The 25,913-nt window shown below is 36.8% G+C and overlaps 1 protein-coding gene across 1 annotated transcript in view; it reads right to left on the reverse strand.

The window, feature by feature from the left end:
- CCDC60 (coiled-coil domain containing 60) overlaps nucleotides 1-25,913 on the reverse strand; it is a gene marked incomplete at both ends in the record, with an annotated part of 63,752 nt that overhangs the window by 11,115 nt on the left and 26,724 nt on the right. Inside the window, 6 exons of the mRNA XM_082007751.1 lie at nucleotides 705-930; nucleotides 2,783-2,873; nucleotides 4,512-4,616; nucleotides 5,612-5,734; nucleotides 9,665-9,844; nucleotides 23,916-24,007. Of these exons, the coding sequence (XP_081863877.1) occupies nucleotides 705-930; nucleotides 2,783-2,873; nucleotides 4,512-4,616; nucleotides 5,612-5,734; nucleotides 9,665-9,844; nucleotides 23,916-24,007 (817 nt within the window). The remainder of the gene's footprint in view (nucleotides 1-704; nucleotides 931-2,782; nucleotides 2,874-4,511; nucleotides 4,617-5,611; nucleotides 5,735-9,664; nucleotides 9,845-23,915; nucleotides 24,008-25,913) is intronic.

Raw genomic sequence — 25,913 nt, forward strand, 5'->3', positions numbered from 1 at the left:
GTTTTCTGCTGTCTTCCACTTCATTCTTCGGGTTCTTTTTGCCTTTCTGATTGCTACTGAACATTCACAGAACTATCCCAAATGACTCCATGAGTTCCTTCCTGAGGGGTAATTTAAAGTCTAGCAGAGCATGATGTGAGCCTAATAATGATAATATAAATGCCAATTAAAAGATAATTAGCAGTACTAAATGCTAATGTGTTTTTCTGGTCCAGCTTTACTTAGAAGGAAGGGAAAAAGACTTAAGATTACCTAGCTTTGTACTGAAACGCATTGCGCAGCTAACAGATAAACTATTCCATCAGGTCTATCAAGCACAGGTAATCACTGATGGAGGAGTAGGAGGATTACAGAGTAAGAAACCCCTGAATTAGACAGATAGGTGTTCAGTGGATCAGTTGGTTATGGTAGAGAACAGTTTCACTGTTTTTACCTGCTGTTGGACCTTACAGATATGGATGACAGTCTGATTATACAACTGCTGTAACTGAATACTAATTAGAACTCTTACTTAATATTCACATGGGATTATATTGTCTTTAAACCAATTTGCTAGCAGGGAGAGCGCAGAGAGACTTGTACAAAGTTCCATACGCCTGAAGAGAAATACACTGGTACATCTAGCAGTGTCTTTGACATAGGTTCTCCCTAGTAACACTGAAAGCAAATCCATTTGATACTGGCAGTCAAGAAGAGTTACTTACAGGGGAAAAGAGCTGGTGGTTCTTTAGCTTGTGCTGATTCACTCATAACATCAGATGAAGCTACATTAATCTTGATGTCGTCTTCAGAGCAAAGTGCAGCGGATGTTATGCTGCCACGAGGGCTTTGACTCTGGGGAGACGACTGACTGCTAAGCTGAGAGGTGCCTGGAGTAGATGTCTTGTTTATCTTCCTAAGTGGACTGCATCGTGCTTTCCAGGTGCATTTCTGTAGATAGAAGAAAAAAAATGAATAGAAAGGAGGGGTTTTCTATAGCAATTTGACAACAAAGAATCATATTTCTGTATCTAATTTCAATATTAGATACTTCTGGTCCTCCTGTAGCCTCATAGATTTTTCTCCAGTGACTTCAAACAAGCTAGTGATTTCTTGGGTAGGACCTCCTTCATTTTGTTACCTTTCTTCAACACTCCTCTGCTATAGCATTAATGCCAGCAGATTAAGCTACTTTGTAAACAAGTAACACTGCAGCTGCAGAGAGGGTTGGTACTACAGCAACCTTATCATGTACAGGGAAGAATAGGTCAAAGCTGTTTGATAAATGTTGAGGTCTCCTCCCAACACCCAATAACCTAGCAAATGAATTTCCTGTGTCAGGAATGTAAAATTGAAGTCTGAAAGCAGACCAAATTCTGCAGGCTTGATAATCAGAACAACATGTATTATAAAGCAAGGGCCCCTGAAGGAACCCAATATTTCCACTAGAAGTTTCATATCAAATATGAAAAGCAGTGTTCAAGTAATATTAGCATAAATGACAAAGAAATTGTCATTAATTCCGGGAGGAAAAAAAAAAAGTCTCAGCAATGTAAATGCAAAGAGACATATCAAGAGTGACAGGCACTTTGGTTTCTTCTGCTCATGTTCATTTGGACCTGACTTCAAAGAACTGGTGAGACGGTATGGAAAAAAATCAGAAATCCTCCTATTTAGAAAGAACTGTGTTATATGACTTGCTGACGTTCCCTCTCTGTTTGCTCACAGCAGGAAGAATATTTGCATAAAAACCATAATCTTTGTTTTTTGAAAGTTTCACTTTTGCTGGTTATTCTCCAGCAGGAATCATAATCTTCTATTGAATCATTTTAATTATTATATCATGAGGGTATGAGCTGCAGGTGTTGAAAAATTACAAGAGCAAATAGCCTGCATGTAACAACAGCTCATATTTCTAAGAGTGCCTCACCTGGAGTTCTAAAAGCACTTCATAAAACTTGTTTTAATGTAGCCTTATAGGGGGCAAATCAAGGAACTAAAAGCTTAAGCAAACTGTTGAAGATCAAAATGTAAGATGTGCTACAGAGTAAGAAACCCGCTGGCTCTTTCGAGTTCTCCTAGGTATACTCCTAAGCATCACTCCTTCCCCCTTCATTTTCCACCAGCCACTTCAGCAGTTTCAAAAAGAAAAATCTTTCTGTGGTTTCAGAAAGATAGTAAAACAGTTGCCAAGCATTACAGATAATTTTCTAGTGTTTAATTTCCTCTGAGGTACTAACTTTATTTTTGTTTAAAAGGCTTTCATCTGAATTACTTGTTTTTTCCTTTCCTTGGCTTTGCTTTGAATGTGGCAAGTGAATCTTGCTTTCTTTAAAGGCCTCAACATTTGAAATTTGTTTTGGAATTTAGCTTCAAATTCAGTGTAAAAAGGCAACCAAACAAATCATGACTAGAACTTACTAGAATAATATTTCAGATACCAATCTGAAATCCTCATTTGACTGAAAAAGACCTATTTGTGTGAACAAGTACTGCTGCATGACTCTGGGTCATAAAAAGGGAGCAAATGCAAATGAGGCTAGTTATGATTTAGCTGAATATTTAATTGTTCCCACATCAGTTCTTATCACTAAGACTAAGTCACAATTTCAAATCGGCTACATACTGCTCTTCCTATTACTTAGCATCAAATTGTTATTCTTCAAAACCTAGAGAGACAAATACTCAGGCAGTCACAAGATCCAGAGCATAAAATGTGGTATCATGGAGTTCAATCAAGCAACAAAACAAATGCCTGAAAAGTTGGACTAGGTACCAAGGAAGAAATTAACAATGAAGTTACCTTTGTGTTTGTAATAAAGAGGTCCCACATGTATGTTGCTAACTTTTCCTCTTCAATTTCTTTTACTGTTTTCTTACAGCCACCAGGGTCCCTAAGTGAAAGCAATTTAATTAGTTTTCCATTTTAAGAGTCTTGCTTTCATTAGAAGTTCTTTTAAGAAATGCAATAAATGAAGCGTAAATGGTGGCTGACCACTACTGGTCAGGTGTATAAGCCATGAGTAAGTTATAGCCACAAGTGAAGAAGAACCTAAAGAAAGCACAGTCATTCTACAAATTATCACACATGTACTGGGCCAGCTTACACTTTCAACTTCCTCTGTGCAAGTACTGCAGAATTTTGTCCAATACAGCAAGATTGCATGGATACAAATGACAGCAGGTTTGATTTGATTTTCAGTGCAATAGCACTGAAGGCTGAGTGAGGACCTGTACTAGTCCAAAAGTTTAAACATTACACCATGCTGACAAAGGCAAATGTGGAAGCTGCAGTCCTTGCAGCTGTGGTATAACAGGTCACTGCTAAGGTAGTCTCATTTATCATTCAGTCCCCATCTAATCAGTCAAAGGTTTTACAAAGCAGATTAGTGTTCTACGCTTGCTATCTTCACCACATTTAAAAAAAAAACAACTCTTTTTGTGCAGAAAGAGACTTTATGATCTAAATGTATGCCTCATTTTTCATGGTTACTGCGTAATGAAGAATGTGTGTATGCAGATCAGTTCAAATTACATTGAGGGAGAGGAGTTGGGGTTAGAGACAGCAACAGAGAGCAGAAGGAAGTATACAAGAGATTGCAGTACTTCAGAACCTGGAAATGAATCCAGAGCCTTATGCCTTTGTCCTCTGCTGTCAGCCTGTATCTGAGAGACTTGCTGACAAACTGTTTCTCTTATCCCAGTCTCTTGGTTGGTCCTCATACATAAAGGGGTGAAAAACCCATCCACAATACATGCTGGACTGATTCTCCTCTCCAATTTATCAGGCTAATGCTATATAATGCTACTGTGCCACCTCTGCTATACATAGGCGCAGTTCGTCTTGACTGAGAAAACAGAACACCTTTGAAGAGCTCTGCCCTGCAAATCAGAGCATAAACTGTTCACTGTTTTTCTAAACACTCATGAGTAATTTAAATACATGTTATGTCAGCATGATTATATTGACTAAAAAGGTTGAGAACTTTAATTAATATTTACTTTTAAACAGTATAAAAGTTCAGAAGCAATGCATCTTTGATAAATACCCATCACTATCATATATAACTGATAGAATAAAACTAGCTACTAAATATCACTTAATAGCTGGCTTTTTTCTGTAATTATAACGTATCTGGAATTCCTGTTGAATTCACTGAGATAACCCTCCAAGGGAAGGCTATGGGAAAATACATACTTATATTACTACATGTACTTAATTTGCATAATTATTAACCAGAAGAAAAAAAGGAAAGAAAACACAACTAAATTTGGCTGGGATAGCTCAGTATTTTCTCCTAGATCTGCAGCTTGCAATAATAGAGGAACATGCTGTGCTACTGATTTGACTGTACAACTCCCTGCTGACTCCATGAGCAAAGTCAATTAAAAAATTGTTTACGTTGCAGGATACAGAATTAATAACATTTCACTCAAATAACTATTACTTGAAAGAACAGAAATAACTACACATAAAGGAGAAAAGATCCCAAACTCCTCATTCCATCTACTGTCATGCATTGGACACATACGTTGGATTCCAGCAGGTTAATATGGAATGCATCGAACTGTTGGATTCAAGAGTCATAGCTTCCAAAAGCCAGTGTATGGCACACAGTTGTCGGTAAAGATGTTCACTGCAAAGAGAAGAAACAAATGTGTTATGCTGCAGTGTCAGGGAAAGAGTCAAACTCTCATCACGTTGGCTGAAATGGATATCTCTCAGAGTAAAAACTCTTGTTGATAAAAAGAATTTCTGTAGCAGATAATTTTTTCATCGTCCCAGTGAATTCAGGGCACCTTGAGACCTTGAGTTATGTAACATGAATACATAACTCTGAATCCTGAAAGCATATCTTTGGATGTTAAACTTTTCAGTGGACTGACCTTGGTGATGTGCTCAGTGCTTTCATACCTGTGAGGATTCCAGCATTTATCCTCTTACGGTATAGATTCTTATGGGGTTTGGATTCTACAGTAGCTTTAAGATTTTGCATTTGAGAAAAAGCAGCATGTGAGTTTAAATTGTTGGACCATCTTTTTCTAAACTAAGATTATCTTTGGCATTTTATCTTATTCCACATGCAAATACTAATATGTAAAGACACTTTTGGTAAGCAACTGGGTCAATGAACTTAGAACAGAACAGGCAGTGTGTATTAGTGAGTGTATAGATATATACATATATATATACACAAAATGTATAGAAGTGTACACTACACCTACTGTCTTCTCCCTCTCTCATAGGTCTACTTTTTTTTAACTAGGCAAATTAAATTTTAATTTTGACAGCTTTTCCTTAAAATGAGCCTAATATTGAAAGCTATACCACATAAGCATTTTTAATGCAAATTAGTCAGAATTTTCTAAGTCACGATCATCAAGGCAAATGATGCATGTGTACATGTGCACATACAGGGTTTTAGTAACTCATTAGGATTCAATCATTTAGAGTTTAACAGTTGCTATTAATAAAGACACAATATTTCACCATAAACTCCTGCAATTCTCTGGATACGTATTGACCAGTTGAATAGCGGCTCTAGGTATATGTGTTATGAGTCTGTGTTGCTGTGAATTCCATTTATGTCCTACCAAGGAGAGTAGGACATAAATCTGCCTTCAAATATACCTTTTTGCTCCAAGGGGGCTTGGGATCAAGACACTGGTATAAACAGGAGTGAAAGACCGTAAGGTCATCTTTTTTGTCTTCTTCCCTGACTTCCTCAGGTGATTGCCTTCTGTTAGAGAGCAACTGTGAGAAAGACAAAGACTGGAGTTAAAAAAGGAGCATGTGAAATGAAGACAGAGCCAATAAAACTGTTTACTGTGTTCATATCATCACACTCCCTCTTCCCCTCCTTACATTTAAAAAAATACTTAGATGTAGTTCTAAATTGTGAATTACTGCCGTTGTTGACATTTACTAATACTACAAACCTGATGTTTATGTTTACCAGAATATATAATTATTAGTTATTTCTAACATGTTTATGATACTTTATGAATTATAAATGTTGTATTACTTGTATTTACATATTTATACTACTAGTTATTATTAACAATTAAGCATTTATGTGAAACCAAATTTGGGGGCAGATGCAATAAGCTAACTGATTTGTCTCAGAAAAGATGCCCAGATACCGCTTACATTCCATTACACTTGTTTTGTGTTGGTATCATGCCAATGGCATCATTGGGATTATATATACACACAAGACCAAAATTTCAAGATGTGCCTCTCAAATTCTGTTCAGTTTTTCCTGGGTTGACATACTGTGTGCAGAGAAAACAACCAAGATTAAGTTGAAAAGATTCACCCTAAAGAAAACGAGTCTCATGTGTTGGAGAAACCAATGTAACAGAAAACTGAGCTCCTTCTAGACTGTGGGCACTGTTTCTTCACTGCCACAAGCCTGTTTGGCCATTTACACCTGTGCAAGGTGTTTATAAAATGCTACCAAGCAAGAAAAGGAAATGTTTACAGCTGTTTTCCCATAACACAAATAACTATGTGCACCTGGTGTTAGACAATGGAGATTCAAGCTTAATAGCACAGTGAGATATTGTACCCTTCATATACCAATAGTAAGCAGAAGATAGGAGGTCCACACAAAAAGATATAACATAAAATATTGTATGCTGGATCATAAATTAGTTAAAAAACCTGAAATTATACTAGCCATAAAAAAAATAGCTGAGAGGTTAACTGAGATCTGGGTGAGTCTTAAAGCTGTATGCAGATTACTTTAGCAGAGACTTCCTAAACTAATGAATGATTGATTCTGGATTAACATTTCCTTTCTAGATCTGAAGCAGCCTGGGGGTGTCAGCTTACTGCTGTCTACTATAAACTAGCAAATATTTGGAACAAGGCTTGAGGAGTGTATGCCCCAAGCATTCCATTGACACAAATTTTCTAAAGCAAAGCAGCAATTGTAAATAGTACATACAACACTGGCATGGGCACCTCAGCACTATGTTTAAATAGAGTCTATTTTCTTCAGCTAATTAAGAAATTAATAAATTCACATATTGTTTTGTCTAACAAAAGAGATCTCTAACAAAGGTATAAGCTGGCAGATGTTCCTGCTGTCCCAGAAGAAATTTCTTACACTAAACCTCAAGAAGTGGTCGTCTTCATTCAGATATCTTAGAGAAATTGTAACTGCAAATTTGTACTTATTAGAGATGATCAGGCAAATGAATTCCACAGACTTTGTAGTTCAAAACAACATGCCTGTCTTGCGCTTCCTCAAATCACACTTCCAATTATCTCTTCTCTGTAATCCTAACAAACAACAGAATGCTAGAATAAGGAGTGGGACCATTGTATACACATTGAAGCATATGACAGAGTCCATATTCCTACTAATGAGGGGTAACTAAACTTTACTTCTACTTTGTCTGCTGGTATGGTAAGAAGCTGTTCCCAAGTTTAGAATATTTAAAATAGTTGATAACACAATTAAATGCTACAAAAGTCCCAGTAGAGGCTTAATATTTGCTGTTGTCTTACAATGAAAAAGAGGAAGGGGGTGGGAAAGCCCTACATCCATCACTGGAATCTGTGCATATAAAACCAAGCCAACAGTTTCAACCGCTGTGCAAGACTGAAGCCAGACATCATCTGTTGAAAAGACACCTTGTGCCCCAGCAGTTTAACACTGCTTCAGAGCCTTTCTTATTTCTATGAAGTCCCTAATTTTTGAAGTCAGCACTGTGAAAGCTAGGAGTGAAGTCAGTCTCCAAACCAGATAATGATCTGTATTTTCTATCTAGGCTTTTTTTTTCCCCCCCTCTTAAACTTCTTACCATTGCAGACAAGCATATATGTAACAGCACACAGCTGACACACATACTGGCAGGTTCCTGCATGTGTTTAAGACACATGGGACAGTCTGAATAAGCAAAGGCATACCTGCCAAAGCCATGCATTTCTTGTTTCACACGTTTCAGTGTGTACTCCTGTCCCACCCAACATATCCTGACCTCCTAATTTTGACATCTGATCATGTCTAACAATTTCCCTCTTAGAAATGTTGGCAGATACTAGAAGCCTTTCCTCTAAAAGTGAAGTTAAACTCTCAATTAATATTAGTTTTAAGCAACACATTGAAAATATTAAAGGATATCAGGCTTATACTAGAAACTTCTGCTAGTGTAGATTTTTAGGTTAGTTTTAAGATTTTAAAATAGATTTTTACAGCTGGCAAAAACCTTGGTGCAGAGGTAGAATTAAAGTGGCTTTGGCAGTATTAATGCAGAAACCTGGTATACTCTGCACCAGTAAAAGTTTTTTTACTGCTAGGAGAAGCCATTCCTAAATGAAGATAATTTTGCCTATGCAGGTGTACCTTCCTAAAGGAAAGAAGTATATCAAATCATTTTAGGTCAGCCTTGCTGAAGAAAGAAGCCTTTCCTTACAGAATAAAATAAATTACTTCAATAATCTGAATGGTCACAATACTAAAGGCAATGAAGGTATTCTTCATATGCATAATAAATTATTTGCCTGCAATAAATGTGGATTAGCTGAGTTATGGGTAGATCGAACAGTTACATATCAAAATTAAAAATAAGCATGAAGTTTACAAAAAAAAAACTTTCAGAGAGGTTCTTATGTTTGTTTGGGTCTTTTTAAATGAAATAATCCGGTTACCCTAAAATGTTCATGTGGCCTTCCTTAACCTAGGATCAAAGGTATAGCTATTCAGTTAGTGACCATTTAGAATGCTGGACATTAAATGTTACTCTAGTAAGTATATTATTTTTCTGTTCAGAACATCTCTGCCTCTCTGTACTGGTCTAGGTTTCATACTAATAGGAAAGATTTTATTTCTTATTTTTTAGTAATGGTTCTATATCGTTGTCTCACTTCATGAGCAGGGCATGATTGCATCTCAGATGAATCTGGAGACTGAGTTTTCCAAGTTGAGAGTCAGTTCATGGACGAAAGGTGAATGAGAGGAAGCTGATACCTGTGACTGACAAAAGCCACAGCAAATTGATGAGAAAAGACTGTTAGACATGGATGAGCTTTTGATGTGATAAGGCTCCCAAAGGTGTATAGCCTCTAGAAAAGCTACTCTGTCCTGCTGAGAGTATTGAATCATTTCATCACCTAGTGAGGTTTGACAAATGGAAGACAACTACAGTGTTACAACAGGCTTTAAAGGTGCACTGAAGAGACCAGCATGAGCCAAAGGATCGAAGACTATCTAATAATCAGAGAGAAAACCTGAAGAAGGTAGTAAGTAATAGGTCTGAACTAGCAAAGAAACCCACTCTGCAAGCTAAGCCACTTATTTTGCTGAATGTAGTTTTTTTATTATTCTTACTGCTGTGGTCCCATAAAAGGGACAAAAGCATGGCACAAACTCACCAGGCCTCCTCCTTTTCTCCTCATAGAATCAGTTCTGAATTAGCTGTGAAACCTCTCCTGAGTTCACTAACCTTCTGCCTTCTAAACTTCATCCTTTTTAAACAGCGCCCCAAGCATTTTTTTTCCCCCATGCTTGCGAAGTTTACAGCTGCTCATTTACCCAGATTTTAAGCATTTTCTCTTTCTAGTTCACACAAGTAGTAATATTCTCCCTCAATACCAAGTAATGACAAAACTGGAAATTGTCGCTTTTTAAAACCACTGCCCTCAGACCAGCAAAAGCCCTCTGAGTTAACTTACGTGCTTATTTCTTCCTCCAACTCCTCCGCATCAGAGGAGTATTTGCGTGGCTGGAACTTAGTTCTCCATCTTGTGCCCTGAGCCTGCTGGGCTGCTTTCAGTGTGTTCTTCCTCTCCAGTGATTCTTGGTAAAGTATATGAAAGTATTCTCCACCTTGCTTCACAGAATTGATATGATGCCTGCCAAAAATCATCACAAGTTGGTCAGTGTACTAAAGACACATTATCAAATTAATTAATTTCTCTTGCCCACCAACTTAATTTTTAACAGAGATTTCACATTCTTCTATATTCAAGAGTTCAACATTAGTATTTCCTTCTGCAATATGATAACAAAGTACAGCAATTCCCCAGTATGAACTGGGAGATCCTTCCCTTATGTCTTTCAGCACTGCACAGGTTAACTATTGGATGTCTTGAACTCAGCATCACTTTGCCCACTACTTGATTTTAAAAGTCCCTGCCTATTTCTAATTTGTAGCAGCCAATTGACCACTGGGCCTCTCGCTGTCTTAACTCAGTTGTCACAGCCTGACAGGCACTGCCCTGAAGCTACCTCTTAGCTGCTAAATTCCACTTGCTGTCAGATGGCTGCATTGTTAGTAACAGGAAAGCTGCCAGTGAAGTCTGTGAGTGAGCTGAAGACAACAGGCAGGGTATTACTGCAAGAGAAAAAACCAAAGAGACTATAATACACTCCCTGTAGGATGACAACAGAGGTTAAAAAAACCCAAACACAAAAAACATGAGCTAGGGTAGTGAAAGGGATATGGCACACAGTTACTCTATAGCCTTTGATTAAAAAGTTAGCAAGAATGTAGCAGCAGATTTAAGTCAGGCAAGCATACTATACTACTATCCAGGCATAGGACACATCCCTTTAAGTTAATGTTTTGCTGATTTTTGAATCAAGTGTCCTCAGGCATTATTGATTCTTTCAAACACAATCTAGGCTTGAAAGCTAGGCCTCATTTGTTTTACTGAGAAGTAAAAACTCTTTTTCTTACCAGACATGTATTAAAGCACCTGGAGGTCATAACAGGATGCAAGTTTCAGGCATTGAATTCACTAGTCCTCAAGGGGAGCAGTTTACTCCTTCATTGCTTCCCTTCATGAAAAACCACTTGCACAATTCAATGGTTTGGGGATTTGGCTTTCGATTTTGTTGACATTTAAGTCCAGCAACTATAAATAAAAGTCTGAAAACATTTCCAGTTCACATAGGCAATAACCTGTCTGCTAGATATTTCTATACTAACTTTGGGAAAATGTAGAAAAGATAAGAAAATAAGATGTCCCTGATAAGAAATGCTGCATACTTCAGAAAGACATAAGGATTTCTGAGTCGTGTCAGACTGGCTTCATGTTTTTCATAAGAACCTAGTAGTTTGCATAACAGACTTCTCTTGGAATACTAGAAAATGTTTAATGGACTCAAATTCTTACTTTACGTCTTTTTCTAGTAGTTTTCTCTCTCTCTCCTTTCTGCCAAGTACCAAGATATTTGTAGGTAAAAATATTTTTTCCCCTCATAGTGCTTTTTCTACATTTCTGCATGCACTAATATAAGTATTCCTTCTTAAAGATCAAAATCCCTGCTGTAGCTGTATACTATAACACCACAAATAGTGAACAATAATGTTATTACATGAATCAAAGACAAGTGGTAGAGAAAGGTAATTATAAACTAGAACTAAACTTTTACACTAACAGCCATAACCAGTATTATTGGAGAAAGATGCATAAATGGCAAGTAGAATCAGTACTTTTTTTTTTTTAAGGTTTATCTAATATAGAAGGCTTTAACACATGTATACCAAAATCAATAATCACACTCTCATACCAGTTGGAGTAGGAAATGTTATGCACACTTGTGAAAGAACATTTTTAGTCTATGACTTCCTTGAAGTCCCAGGTATTATAAAAAGTAGCTCTACATCCTCCAAGTATAGGAAAAGAAATAAAATAGAATTAACAGAAATGCAACATATAGAAAAGCTGTAATAACTACCTGATTTAAACCAAAAAAATCCTCTCATAACTCCATAGAATTATTTAATAGAATCATAGAATATTTCTGGGCTATTTATGAACGACCCTAAAGGGTTCACAGACTCCTGTCAGGAAAACAGTAAAACAAATCCAAACTTAAGATACAGATGTGACCACCGTACTTTTCTACACTATAGATTTACAGTATATTGCTGGAATAGGACATCAAATACTTCTCCATTTAAATTCTGGCATCACAATACCCTCTTCAAACACTAACTTCATAAATTTAGCTGGGCTGCCTACTTGATGGATAGGTAAGAATCATTCATTAAAATGCAAATGTAATCAAGATGAAATTTGGAATACATTTATTAAAGTAATTGAGCTTCATTCAACTGTAGTCACAACACATATTTTCAACTGCCATTCAGACAAAAGGATGTGTCTTATTTTTCTAAGTTAGTAACTTTATCAGCATGAAAATTGAAAGAGTTTCCTGAGCAGTAATAACAAACTATGGAATACTTTGAGTTTTCTCTACTGGAATATACTATTATAGATAAGGGTCAATGACATACACAAAGGAGTGACCCAGCAGTGTACTACACCTACAGAAAATTGGTTGCAAGCATATTTTCAGCGCTTGGTGTAACTACAAACTTATTAAATTACACTTTAAATCTTTTAGGGACTTTAAGGTGATCAGTTAATTGTAATACAAGACCATTAAAATATTGGGGAATTGAACTTTTACTGCTAAGATATGGGATTCTTAGTGCCTGCCTTTGAGTAAGAAATGACTCACAAAAATAAAAGAAAATAATGAATTTGTCCTAATTATAATTTAAGTGCTAGAAAAAACAGTAAGACACTATAATAATAATGCCAGAAGACTTTGCATCAGGGTACAGACAAGCTAGATATTTACCAGGGTTGGTGTTTTTTTGTTTTTTTTTGTTTTTTTGTGGGTTTTTTTTGTTTTTTTTTTTTTTAACACATTCTTTTTAAATATATCTTGTTCAAGTACACTGGGTCATCTTCACTAAATTAATTTGAATCATACTAAGGATGTATTTGTCCCAGAAGATCAGATTTTACAGTTAACAACCTCATGTCTACTTTGTAGATAAACAAATTTAGTGGGAGATGGTTTACTAAAGGAATGACATGCACCCCTAAACATGTGATGCCAAATCCTTGCTCTGGTAAGCTGGCATAACTCCAGCCTGAACAGAATTGCTAGAAAAATGTGCAGAAGGCTGCACACCCTCTTGGCTATCCCTCCACTAAGCATCTGTGTTCAGTGCAGTGGGTAGTGTTACTGGGGTGCTTCAGTCTCAGTAACTCTTCCTACTAGTCTCCCTCTGTCCCAATCCCTGAGGTGCAAAGAAGTTGCCATCTATTTATACCAGCTTGATTCTCTCTCTAAGGCTGAGCATTATATTATGATCATGGTGAACAAATACTGTGAGTTGTAAGTAAAATAACTATGTATCTATCAAACAATTTCACTACATACACATTTCTCTGATCATGGAAACTGTTAGCCACTGTTTCATAAAATGGCTTATTCAATTTTCTTATCTTAATGGATACAGCCTTTATGTAAATAAAGCTAATGACAGAACACCTCCTGCTCCAGACACTATACAGAAAGAATGTAGCCTTTTCCAGAGGCTTATAGCCATTTGTAAATATAAATGAAACCAATGTGGCTCTGAAAGCCACTGAAAACACAGGCAAAGTGCCATTTCCTATGTTTTCATAAAAGCATTTCAATCTGCATCTGCAACACTCCCTGCTAGACAGCTCCTCTTTGGGCACAAGGCCAGACCCTGATGAGGGTGTTGCAAGGCACGTATCAGCTGGGCACTGCCTAACTTGTGGCACTAGTGACAAACTGAATATTGAGCCAAGGCTTTCCAGGTGAAAAGCAAGTGCAATTTTGTGTACGCCACCACTGAAAAACCATTCTGAGTAAATATCTTTCATAGCAGAAAAAGCAATACAACTGTTGTATTTGTTTTATCCATTTCTATATAAAACAGAAAGCACAGGAAGCATTAACTTTGAAACTACAGTAAATACAGCTAAAAAATATTCTGAACATTACAAACTAAAACCATGGATTAAAAATACCAAATAAAACCAGTGTAATTCTTCTAAATGAACACTTAGCAATATTTGCAGCCATGTCATCATGAGCTGTGATCCAATCACAAGTCTCAAATGAGGCTGATGAGTGTTTGAATCCTGAAGAATTCAAACAAATATCCACTGAAGGAAGCGGCGAGAGCAGGAAGCTTCCTTCATTTGGATTAAACTTGAAATCTATGCCCTTACCCTAGTTTTACGGGGCACTGTGGTACCAGAGGGTCTTTATAGAAAAATGCAAGTTCTAACAACCAGAACTTATTAAGGATCCTATGGTAATCTCTGCAGGAGCACAAGCATTAACACCTGCATTCTCATCAGATTCCATTTCAACTGATTAAATGTTACTGCCTCCACTTGGAATAGGACACTGTTTTAATCATTCCAGTCCCCCAAAATACTATGTTGTGAGTATGTGCATTAACACACATCAGACTCCATTTGAGCTGTTGCTGTATTCTAGTAGCTGAAGTAATTCTTCTATGCCCCTTAACTTTCTGACAAGGTGCCGTAACACCTACACAGCTCAGAATTGTGAAACAGCAGGAAATGCCAAGATAAAAGAAAATCCATATGCACAGTGCTTTTCTTATTTACAAAGCACACACAGAACAATAGGAGAGCAAACCCTGCATTTCTTGCAATTTGTGGAGAATCTGCTCCATTCTCTTATCAGTAACTACTGGAGCTGCTGACCATTTCACTCAGTTCTTTAGCGCTTTACATCCAGTGTTGTAATGTGTATCTATGCCAGTATGTCCCAAACTTATTTACGTTAAAGTTGCTTCACACCTTTCCTGAGTGATGTAAGGCAGTCTCATTATAAATGAGTATTAGTGCATTGTTCACTTAAAAAAACACTAAGTGAGTTATTACAGGATGCATACACTACCCACCTTCTGAAATTACCAAAAGCCATGGAGTTAAGTTTACATCATGGTGAGCCTGAGCTAGCAAATCCTACTACTGAGCTCTGCATTTGGGCCATATCCTGAAAGCTTAGCAAGGGGACAGAAAAAGCTTACAACTATTCACAATTAATATGTAGATACTAAACATAAATTAATTATGAATTCTGGTTTGGTAGTGTTTACACCCAAGTTAGAGATGCAAATGTATACATACAAGGCAACGGAGAATCAGAAACACACTGTTCACTATTCCTATTTAATGGTTGAGTAATTACACAGCAAGAACCAAGTGGGTAAATATTCATACATCTAGTCTTCTTAAATTCAGTGAAGACCAAATGATAATGACATTAAAATCTATTAAATGTAGTTACTAACGCACAGAAACTCAGACATATGTGATCATTTACCATACTGAACCATTCACCACTCTGACAAGGAACTAAAGAAGTACCATACCAACATCTGTCTTGAGCAGTTGAAGACATACAAACGATCTGGAATACCCATGTTATTTCAGATGTAGATTCCCATTTTATTCTCCTGCAGATGAGTACAATATGCTGCACTCAAAATGTCTCTGTGTAAAAAACAAAACCGGGATCTGCATAACGGGAAAGATATGTAGCATATTGCTACATGAAAATCTGTCCATGAAGTCAGTCATGAAACAAAGTAAGTTAGAATAAGACATGACTAAAGTTGTGCTATGTTCACAGAAGGTTGTACAGCAAGAAATAAGGATCTTCAATAGTCAAAAATAACGCCAGACTATTATAAAAGATATCAGGTAAATGTATTAATTATTACTGCATATTTAAAGGTGTCTCAGAGTGGTTTTCAATCAACCACAAAGACATTAAAATAAAGAGGAGGCTACTTCTATTGTGAAATGAGGCAGAACCTCTCCTTTGAAAACAAGGATAGGTTCTCAATGTTAGAGAAGCACAAATATATTTGTCTACGTGGAAGTACAAAAAACAACGTACCGAAAAAAGGCTTATTTTTAGTTGGAAATGCGTTCTTCTCAACCTAGAAAGAATGGAAAGCAACAATGTCCCTTTTAAGAGGCTCCAGAATACAACATGCACGCACACCCCTCTCCTCTACTTGTGCCATGCTGTAACTCCCATTTCCTGCTGATCTTCATATAAAAGTTTTCTTTGCAGGTAGGCAAATTTAGATTTCCAGCTCTTGGTGTCTCTGGAGAAGTACATAAACAAAGGTGAGTGGGGGAAGTACTTCCAGAACAGCGCAGAGAAGACAGCTTTGTACTGAAAAAGGGCAGAAAAATAAATCTGCGAGATTTCAAGGCATTGCTTTAAACTTTTCTCTAAAAAGCTGTAGGAAAACTATTACTAAAACTTCAAAAAGAGAAAATCATCTGAAGATTTCTGGGCTTTCCATTTTCTTGGTGCAAGAGTGTACAGTAATAACTTTATGTTCATATTATTGATAAAAACTCACTGCTTGTTAAAGTGGAACTTCACAGAGGTCCCTGATCCTCTACCAGGAAATACTGCTGGCTCAAGATTTTCATGTGAATGTAGAAGCCACACCTCACGATCTAGTGTCTTGCCTTACCACATAAAAGGTATTTACAGAGCAATGACATTTTACTACTAAATAATGAAAAACCCATTTTAAGTGTTCGCTTTGTTCAACCATTCAATGACAATATGTCATTTTGAATCAGAATATGCGAGATTAGCCTGTTGGGTTTAGATGGATAGTAAAATTTAATAAGCAGTGAACTATTTCCACTTATGAAATTTCAAACATAAACAAACTTATTTTTGCACAAAAGGAAAGGAGATTGAGACTCAAATTAACAGCCTGGAAAGGCAGAAATGTTGATGGGAAAAGCAGTCTTTCCAGTGATTGATGATACAGATAATGATTCATACATCCATACACTTAAATGGTTCTCTTTGCCCATGACTGCTGTCTAATTAATGTGAGCCATCATTCATGTAAAAGAAAATTTTTGCTTCTGGAAAAAAAATAGCACCGCAAACTGCCAGCGGTGACAGTGCTAGAAACATGCCAATTAGAGTGATTTCTGCCAAGCAGCAAAAGGGCACAAAACAGTGGTTTCCAAGCAACCGACATTATGAAGTATTAAATACACTGGAAACTAAAACTGGCAGATAAACATTTCACCTTCTCAGTTAGTACTGCCTCGCTCTCTTTGCTTCTCAAGTCTGTGCTGCCTTTCCTCCCTGCTTTTACAGACTCCACTGTATCTTCCAGTGAACCATATGCACTAAGGAATGCCGATTTGTCATAATCTCTAAACACTAACATCTTTTTTTTTTGTCTGCATATATTAGAATAGGATTGGTATAGATTCACAGGTAAGGACAGACAAGGTCATAACCAGAACTCCAAAAATAACACATTTTTTGCCATTTAAAAATCTTTCAGCAGCAGCTGCCATTTCAATCACAAAATTTAAATGGCTTTGTATTAAAGTCAGCTACACAGCCACTAGCAGGCAGAGAAATAGGAGAAACTGCTCTTTGGGTAACAGTCAGTCTAACTGTTGTTGCAGGCATAAAGAATGCATTAGCAGAGGCTGGGCTTTCAATATACAGGGTGACTTTTAGAGATCTCCCTTCAGGAAACTTGAACCATTTTAAAGAGCCATCCAGTTTCTAATTTAAAACATAAAAAGCAGCCAGTTGAATACTGTTAAACTGCCAGCAGTTTGACATTTCATTTTATTTAACTAGCACAGCACAGTAAAACAGATGCTTGGGAGCCATTTTCTTCAAACTATGGGAAATGCCATACAGAGGTTTAGCATGCCCTTTTTGCAAGTAAAGGCTTGGCTGGCTCGTGGAATGGCATGGTCACTTCCTCTTTGAGCTTGCAGCTCAAAGCTGTCAATTCCTAGGCATCACTGGCTGAGGATGACCTCAACTTGTCATTTTTACATGGGCACCCATGCTTAGATGGCTGTCACTGCACAGCACTTACAGTTTCTACCACCTTTCCTACCTTTCCTTTTTACACAAAGTAAGTATTTCAGCTAGTCTCATTTGAAGCAATATGCTTATTTTTAAGCACTATTTTTTGTGGCGATGTTTAACAACAACAGTATTTCCACTGCACTTGCATCGTCTTGGTGGGCTGAGTTAGTCTACAGAAGCGATTTAAGGCAAATCACATTTATAGATGTCATTGGAACAAAGCAATAAAAATCCTCTCAGAGCTGAATGTCATTTCAGAGGCACTGTGCTTCTTGAGTTTGCGTAGTTTTAGTAAGAATAGCAATAGAAACGAAAACATAATTCTTAGCTCAAAGCTAAAGATACTTCAACACTCAAGGACAAAGGTGTTGTCTTTTCTGCCATACTCCATTCCACCCACTGAACCTGACATTGCAAAGTACTTAGTCAAGTCAGAGCTAGTCTGTGTCTACATAGGCAATCTCCACTGGAAGTAAGACATATTGATCTACAAAGGAAGAGGGTTGATCATTATCTGTGGATTTCCCAAGTGGTTTTTTATTTTATGCTGCACAAAGACAAGAAAATTCCTTCCTACATTTTGATGCTGTGTTTAGATAAAATGATATCTGCAAGCTGACAGGTGTCTCCTTAAAGTGACTGGGTACAACATCAGTCAGAAAGCACTGGTATGATTTTCTACTTAGGACTAGTGACTGATAGTTCTGAAAGATGAGTAGTTTGAGCAACCTCTGTGTTCTGTCATCATTCTCTCTTATATCATCATGAGGACTGAAGAAAGTATAAGAGAATATTACTGAGAGGAGCTATGAGGTCATAATTATAACGTTTATCTTCAGTTTAATTATGCTTTTAATGTATAGGTAGAATATTAAAGCTTTATGAATGCAGCTAAGTCTGTTCCAGTAATGACTCTTCAAACATTTTTGAGATAAGTTTAAAATTCATACTACTGTGCTATGTCACTGTAATCATTAAAAAAAAAAAATTCCTCGCAGTTTGTTCCATTATACTTTCATACAAACAAGCTGCAAGATCACAGACACTACTTCCTGTGAACATGTATCAATTAACGTCCAATTAAGACAACTGCTGGGTGTTCCTTTTCAATCAGGAGGAGGAAAAGCAGTAAAAAACAAATCTACAAAGGTCATTTGTATTCACCGACTCCCTGTAGTACATATTAGCATGCTGCTCTGCTAGCCTGACTGCTTTAATTGAAATTAAAAGTTGCTGCCCTAGAGAAGAAAACCCTGGTTTGCTTCTTTCTTGCATTTTCCACTCTGATTCTTTTTTCTAAAATAGCTCCTTTTCTATAGTCTCAAATTGTTCCTAAGAAGTGTTGCTGACATGTCCTTTGGTCCAAGCCAGCAGTGCAGTCGTTCTTACTTGAAATTATCTTTTCCTGCAACTTCGTATCTCAATATTTGGTTAAAAAGTCTGTGGGTTTAATTGTTTCTCTTCTTACTGTTTTTTTTTAATATGCAGATTAAATCAAAGTAAGACTGTGCAAACACTCCAGACAAATGGCTAGCACATTTTCATTGTTAAAAGGTCATACAATGACACTCAAGGTATTTCCAGGCTTATACAACACAATAACAATTTAAAAAAATAAATTAATGTACACCTTTGATTTCTAGATATTAAGCCTTTTGAATATTTTTCTGCATACCAGGTCATTTGGCTACTGTACATTTCAGAAAGCATTAGAGAAAGCGAGTTCATATTTCAAAAAAATCTGTTTCCCTGACTTTTCTCAAGCAAATTTCTCAATGGCCATTATAGCTCATATCATACTTCACCTCTTAAATAATATATATGTAGCATTCATGATTTAATTGCCACAGTAAACAGAATGGATTATATTAGGTGTGTTAGAGGATCACTCCTGGGATTACAGTGTAAAGAATGCATGGGATTACACAATACGGCAGGTAAACTTCATTTGAGCATTTATTCGGGCAACAGTGCTTTCCAGAAACCAGTATTAAAGTGACTGTTGCCTACACAAGAGCAAAAAGGCACATTTCTACTGAGTGTAGTAAGCAACTCTGACAAGGCCCTGACTACGCTAAACTTCCGATCTTCAAAAAGCAAATAAGTGTAAATATATCATTTACTGTTCAGTAAAAAGTAAATCTACATTTACTTGTGCAGTAGCACAAGAGTAAGTATTCACTTTCTTCATCTTTCATCTGTTTCAATTGTCATGGAAAACTTGTAGCCAGGAATACTTCCACCCAGGCATCTGAAATCACATGAAGCCAGTTTTGAATGCAAGTGTGAATTAAATTTATGGGACTAGAAGCTGGCAGAGTTGGAAGACGCTTTAACAGGTAGGTATTTTCTTACTTATCAGCACTTCAAACTCTGCTTGGGATATTAAAGTAGAGTTGGGTTCTTTCCATCTTCTGCATCAGCAGTAAAAAAGATTCTGCAAGACAAATTAGATATCTAAGAACAATTGCACAACATCACTATCCTCTGCAGGTGTGGTGCAGGTACAACTGATCAGGACTTAACAGACAATTCTGATGATGATGTACATAAAGGAATATAATCTTGTTTGTTCCTTCAGCTGCATTGGCTTCTGCGAGTGATGAGAGATGAAAGACTAAAATCTGGGTTTTTAATCACTCAGAGAAAAGATATGACCTCAAGACACATTAGAATGAAATCTATTCACATCATTAAAAATCTACATTTAACATAATTTTGCAGATTGCATGACTATTAAAAATTCAGTGGAAGGCACATCTGCATTTATCATGATGTGGTACAGGAAACAGAAGTGTCTTCTGTTAAAAGTAGGCTAGACTAAACACTTCATCTGTTATAGGAAACAATTGCACTCACCCAGAGTAATGGGCTGGCTCTCTTAAGAAGTCTTTCCCTGGAGCTTCTAATTTAGTAGGCCAATTTCAACATAAAAATAAAAATCAGAGAAACAGAGGCATCACTGAAGCCTAGAAGAATAAGTAAGGCATTTACTTGCCCAAGACACCCAAGTTCCAATTGTAGCTGTTCCTGTAATAATTAATCTTACATCTCCAATTTGACTTTCATAGTTTACATATGAGAGCAATATTATTTATCTACCTAATACCTAGCAGTGCTGCAGAGATGAATAAGACAATGCTTGCATGTACTTGAGTGCTAGGCATTGTAAGATTTGTCAAGCTAACATCCCTAAAAGCATAAGATAATGGTAGTAAGATTAAAAATGTAAAAAATAATGTAAATGAAAATGGTAAGAAAAAAAATGCCCATATGTAAAAAAGTTTTTTTCTTTCAGTAACAAAAGCAATCCTCATTCATACTCTGCTATCCAATTTATAAGCTATACATTTACACAGTGAGTTTAGTTCAGATACATTGCTTAGTTTCCAATCCCAATTTACAAGTTACTTGGCAGAGCTGCAGAGGGGTCAAGTGATTTGGACAAAGGTACATAAAAAGTTAGCTGCTCAGCCAAGAGTTAGGATCAATATCTTGACACCACACACACCATTTCTGACCTCCCTGTATCGACCTCACAGTGCTGTAGTACTCAGAAACAGGGAGCAGAAGAAACAGACTGTGTAGAGAGAGAATCTACTTTTCCCCACCCCCCCTTCTTCTGGCATGGACAAATCATGTCCAGCTTCAGTTGTACCACCAACATACTATATGGCATTTCTTTAGCACATGAAAAAGCTAACTTTTTAAAGCATGGCTTTTCATGCCACTTGATCCTTCAGATTTAGTCCCTCACAAAAAAGGGGCCCAAACACCACCTTCTGCAAAAGCAGTCCTATATCATGTTACTCACTATAATCTTGAAGATTATCTAGATTTTTATAAAATTAAATTTAATTTCATAGTTTTCTACAATTATAGGATTAGAAACTCACTCTTAACCTACTGAATTGGAGAGAATTTCAATGCTGCAGAAACGCTCATCTGATCCTAAACATCACTAGGTTGGCCAAAGTACACAAAAATGCCATGTAGCTTCTAATGGCATTTCAAAAGCACATTTCTCAGCAACTATCAAATCAAGACCTCCTCATGTTAGCCTACTAAGAAAATGACACTTCATTTGTTCAAACTGTAAATTGTAACAAAATGAGTGGTCCAGCTTGCTTCATCCAAATGTCATTAACAAATTTATTTGCAAATATTAAAAAAAAAAAATCAAGTCTCTCTGTACCAATGGTGAAGGTAATTTTCATCCTACAGAACACTTGCAAGTATTTTTTGTCCTACTCATTTGCAAATGAAGAATGTAGAGCAACCAAAAGCAAGCTCCAAGCACCTGCAATTCATATATTGAGAAGTAAACTGATCTTTGGCAGCTTATCATCAAAAGAACTTGACCTCAAGGAGACAATCCCACTGAAACTTAGCAATGACAATGAGCACAGGCAGTCAAATATAACTAACAGTGCACTTATGGCAAAACCAAGTCATGCTTTAATAAAATGGCTTATCCAACCTTCAGAGTACACAGCATTTATTATTTTGTTTACAATTTATTACTATTTTCGGCCAAGGTCATCAAGTGAAATTTACAGATTAAATGAATAATGAAAGTAATTGGCAGCAGAGAAGGGTAAAAGGGAACAACATGAAATGTAACGTTATCACAAGCAACTAGTATAAAATTTAGAAATTGTTCTGATGTAAAAATTTGGGAATACTTAGAAACACTACATTGTGAAATGTGAAGTTCCAACTCCTCTACAGTACTACATGCAAAGAAGCTACTTTTCTCTAACTTCCTTGACTTTTATGCAGTTAGTCTCAGTCAAACAATGCAAGAGCCTAATTAATCTTCTACATATTATTGTTGATACAATATTATGTGCTCTCTTGACTGCCATATTTGCTTAGATTTAACTTAATAATTAATTTTTTATACAGATGTCTGTCTTACTGCTGCTTGCTTTAATTCAACTATTTTTATCCAGTGAATGCTCTTCAAAGACTTAAAAGTCTAGGAACCTTGTAAACACTTGTGTAATCTGTATCCTGCTAGGGCTGGCAGCAGTAATTTGTCAGTTTTATTTGCAGCAGGCTGTAACTAAACCTTCCCAGACATAAATCATCATTTTGTACTACTGCTTGCTGTTTCAGTTGCAAATGAATCTTGTTTCTTAGCTTAACACTCACATCAAGAAAGCTAGGAGGTTCCAGAAAAATTTAGAAAACCCTGGAGTCACTAACTGCACAGGTTGTTATGCTGTTTAGCAACTGTTTACGGTAATACTGACCAAATAGAGTGAATAGTCTTTGTAGGCAAGTTTGGAGTGCAATCAGAATGTGTGATTGCAACAGAAAAGCATACTGAAGCCTCAATCTTGTCAACTTAAGCACCACCTGCAGTGACAATGGTGAAACATGGGTGACAACACAGCCTAAGTATATTTAAGACTAGGAGTCCTAAATGGGAGAGTACTCTTTGGTAAAGCCTATTCCCAATAGACCTCCTTGGTGGTTTTGTTTGTTTTTTTAAATGAGACCATAAGAAATGCGCTGCTGGGACAGAAGTTTATTGTGTCAAGTGGCTTCCATAGAAAACACTCTCTAGGAAAAGCATGCACACCCACCTACTTTTTGTGGTCAGTCCCATAAAACAAATAATGGTTGCTGTCCAAACCCAGGTGGCTAAAAGGTATCTAGGATCCCAAATCCATGTCCTATTCTAACACTTCACTGTCCATCAGATAAGGGGCACAAAAATCTATTTCTTCCATGTCAGCATCTTCCTGAGACTCAAGCTAGTATATTCCAAAGGAGTCCATGCATGTATTTCTATAATAGTGGTAGAGATTTTCACTATTATTTTCTATCACATCATTGACATTATATGTGCTAACATTGCTTCTTTTTGACTACTTCACTGGCTCATTTTTGACTACTTTGACTACTTAATCTTGGCACAAAACTGTATTGTGCAAAAGACTGCAATGAAGTAACAAGCACCTTTATAAAGAACACTAAAACCATATAGTATTGATATAGATGGAGCTATCAAACAACCATCCCTCATACAGCACTGACAACATTTTGAGTATACATAAAGCCAATAAAGGAAGAATTGTAAACCATCTTTTCTAACCTGTTAGTGCAGTTGATTATTTTGTCTATAATCCAGCTGCTGCTACTGCAGAACCAAAGATTCCTTTAGCCTTGACTGGTCCCATTTCTGAGTGCTCTGGATTCCCTTACCTTGAGTGAGCTAGAGCTTTACTAAGAGTCTTCAGCTCCTCTCCTGTTTCTGTAAATGAGGAGAGCCTCTTCACTGGTTCTGGTGGATCAGACTGAAAGTGATCAAATTGAAAATAAATATTACAGTATTAATTAAGAGTTTAGAATGGAGAAGGTAAGTGCAATCTCAGGGTCCAGTTTTAATCACCAAATATTTTCTAAGACTGTCATCATCTGGGACAGCATTGTGTCATTCCACAAGCATGTAAACAAGTCTTATATGATACTGCTGTGCATGCCCATGTGCACATCTGTTCCAAGCTTTTAACTCATTGGCTGACTTCAAGTTTGACAGAGATCTTACAGGCAGTTAGGCACCCATAAGCTTCATTAAACTACAAGACAGGAAGAAGAGATTGTTCAATGGCCTAGACTTAAGGAATGACTGCTGTGAGTGTTTATACATTAACAAACTATAAAAGTATGCATGGGAGAGAAAACTTTTAGAATACTTTTACGGTAATACTGACCAAATAGAGTGAATAGTCTTTGTAGGCAAGTTTGGAGTGCAATCAGAATGTGTGATTGCAACAGAAAAGCATACTGAAGCCTCAATCTTGTCAACTTAAGCACCACCTGCAGTGACAATGGTGAAACATGGGTGACAACACAGCCTAAGTATATTTAAGACTAGGAGTGCTAAATGGGAGAGTTTTAGAAGTCCCAACCCAGAAAAATTTTCAATCAGTCTCAGAACAAGGAGACTGACATTTTCAAGAACCAAAACAATAAGAAAAGCTCCACAGACATAGCCGGTTTTGGAGCACAAAACATAATGGTTTATTATTCTCTTTCTCTCCTATTTTTTAGGAGTGTACAAACCAGGTCAGCAATTTTACATAACGGAATTAAAATCACTAATTTAATACATTGTTCAAAATGCCTGCAACATTTTTTCTTCTGAGCAGCTATGAACTGAAACACATGGGAGATGAAAGCTTGTATTTGTTGTCGACTAGCTGTGGCTTACAAGTACCCTTGGGATTTCCAGAGAACAGCTGCATCAATTTCATAGAATTATGACTGCATGCTGTGCATATGCAGTGTTTTTGCATGTGTTAGGTAATAAAATATGCAGCTCAGGCAATGCCCAATGTGCAAAAAGTGCATGGCTAAATTTCTATTCATTGAGAGGCATAGTGCTGGCATGCAGAAGCTGAGGTGCAGCCTAGGGTATTCCTTGAGGCAGTTCCATGCATTCATGTCCTAGGGTGTCCAGAAAAATAAATTCACAGTAAAGGAAATAAAGAAGATCCTTTATTATGCACCTGGGAAAACATGCAATAGGATATTGCAGATCTCAGTTGAGTCTGTAAAGAAAATGCTTGCCTACTCAAGAGAAGCTGCAACTCTTATTTCAAATCTTTATGCACACCCGAGTATACCGTTTTTGATTGCTGAAATAATTGGTGCTCTGTATGGACAACAGCTTCTATGATACGACTGAGCTACATACTTCACATACTTTTTAAGAGAACACTCTAGAAAGTGCAAACAAAAGACTTCTTATTAATGAGATTTATAGATAAAAATAACTGCAAAGGAGAGCTGAAAAGAAAAAAAAAACCTATAAATTAATGTGTTGGTAGAATGTTTCTGGTATTCAAGACAGTGTGCTTCTGCCAGTAAAATAGCTGGGCACACTCCGCCTTTTAGCAGGACTTCCACAGCACATCTTACTTTTCAACTTTGTTAGCTTCCAACAAATCTGAAATACCCCACTGACTGATGAGTTGGATAAAAAAAGGGAAATTAAATATTGTATTGATAGGTGAGATGTTACCCGATGCTGACATCAGGCTAACACTTGTGCTTGCTTTCTTAAAAAAATCATTAGTGTTTGTTGTCAGTTTTCATATAATTGCAAACGTACAGTCCTTTCTCTGTTTACATTTCATTCTTCTCTTTTATAAGAAACTTATGATCAAATCAGTTGCCTGGCATTCAGTTTTTTTATAA

Source organism: Phaethon aethereus (genome assembly GCF_964289735.1).
Source record: "Phaethon aethereus genome assembly, chromosome: 17".
Taxonomy (NCBI): Eukaryota; Metazoa; Chordata; class Aves; order Phaethontiformes; family Phaethontidae; genus Phaethon; species Phaethon aethereus.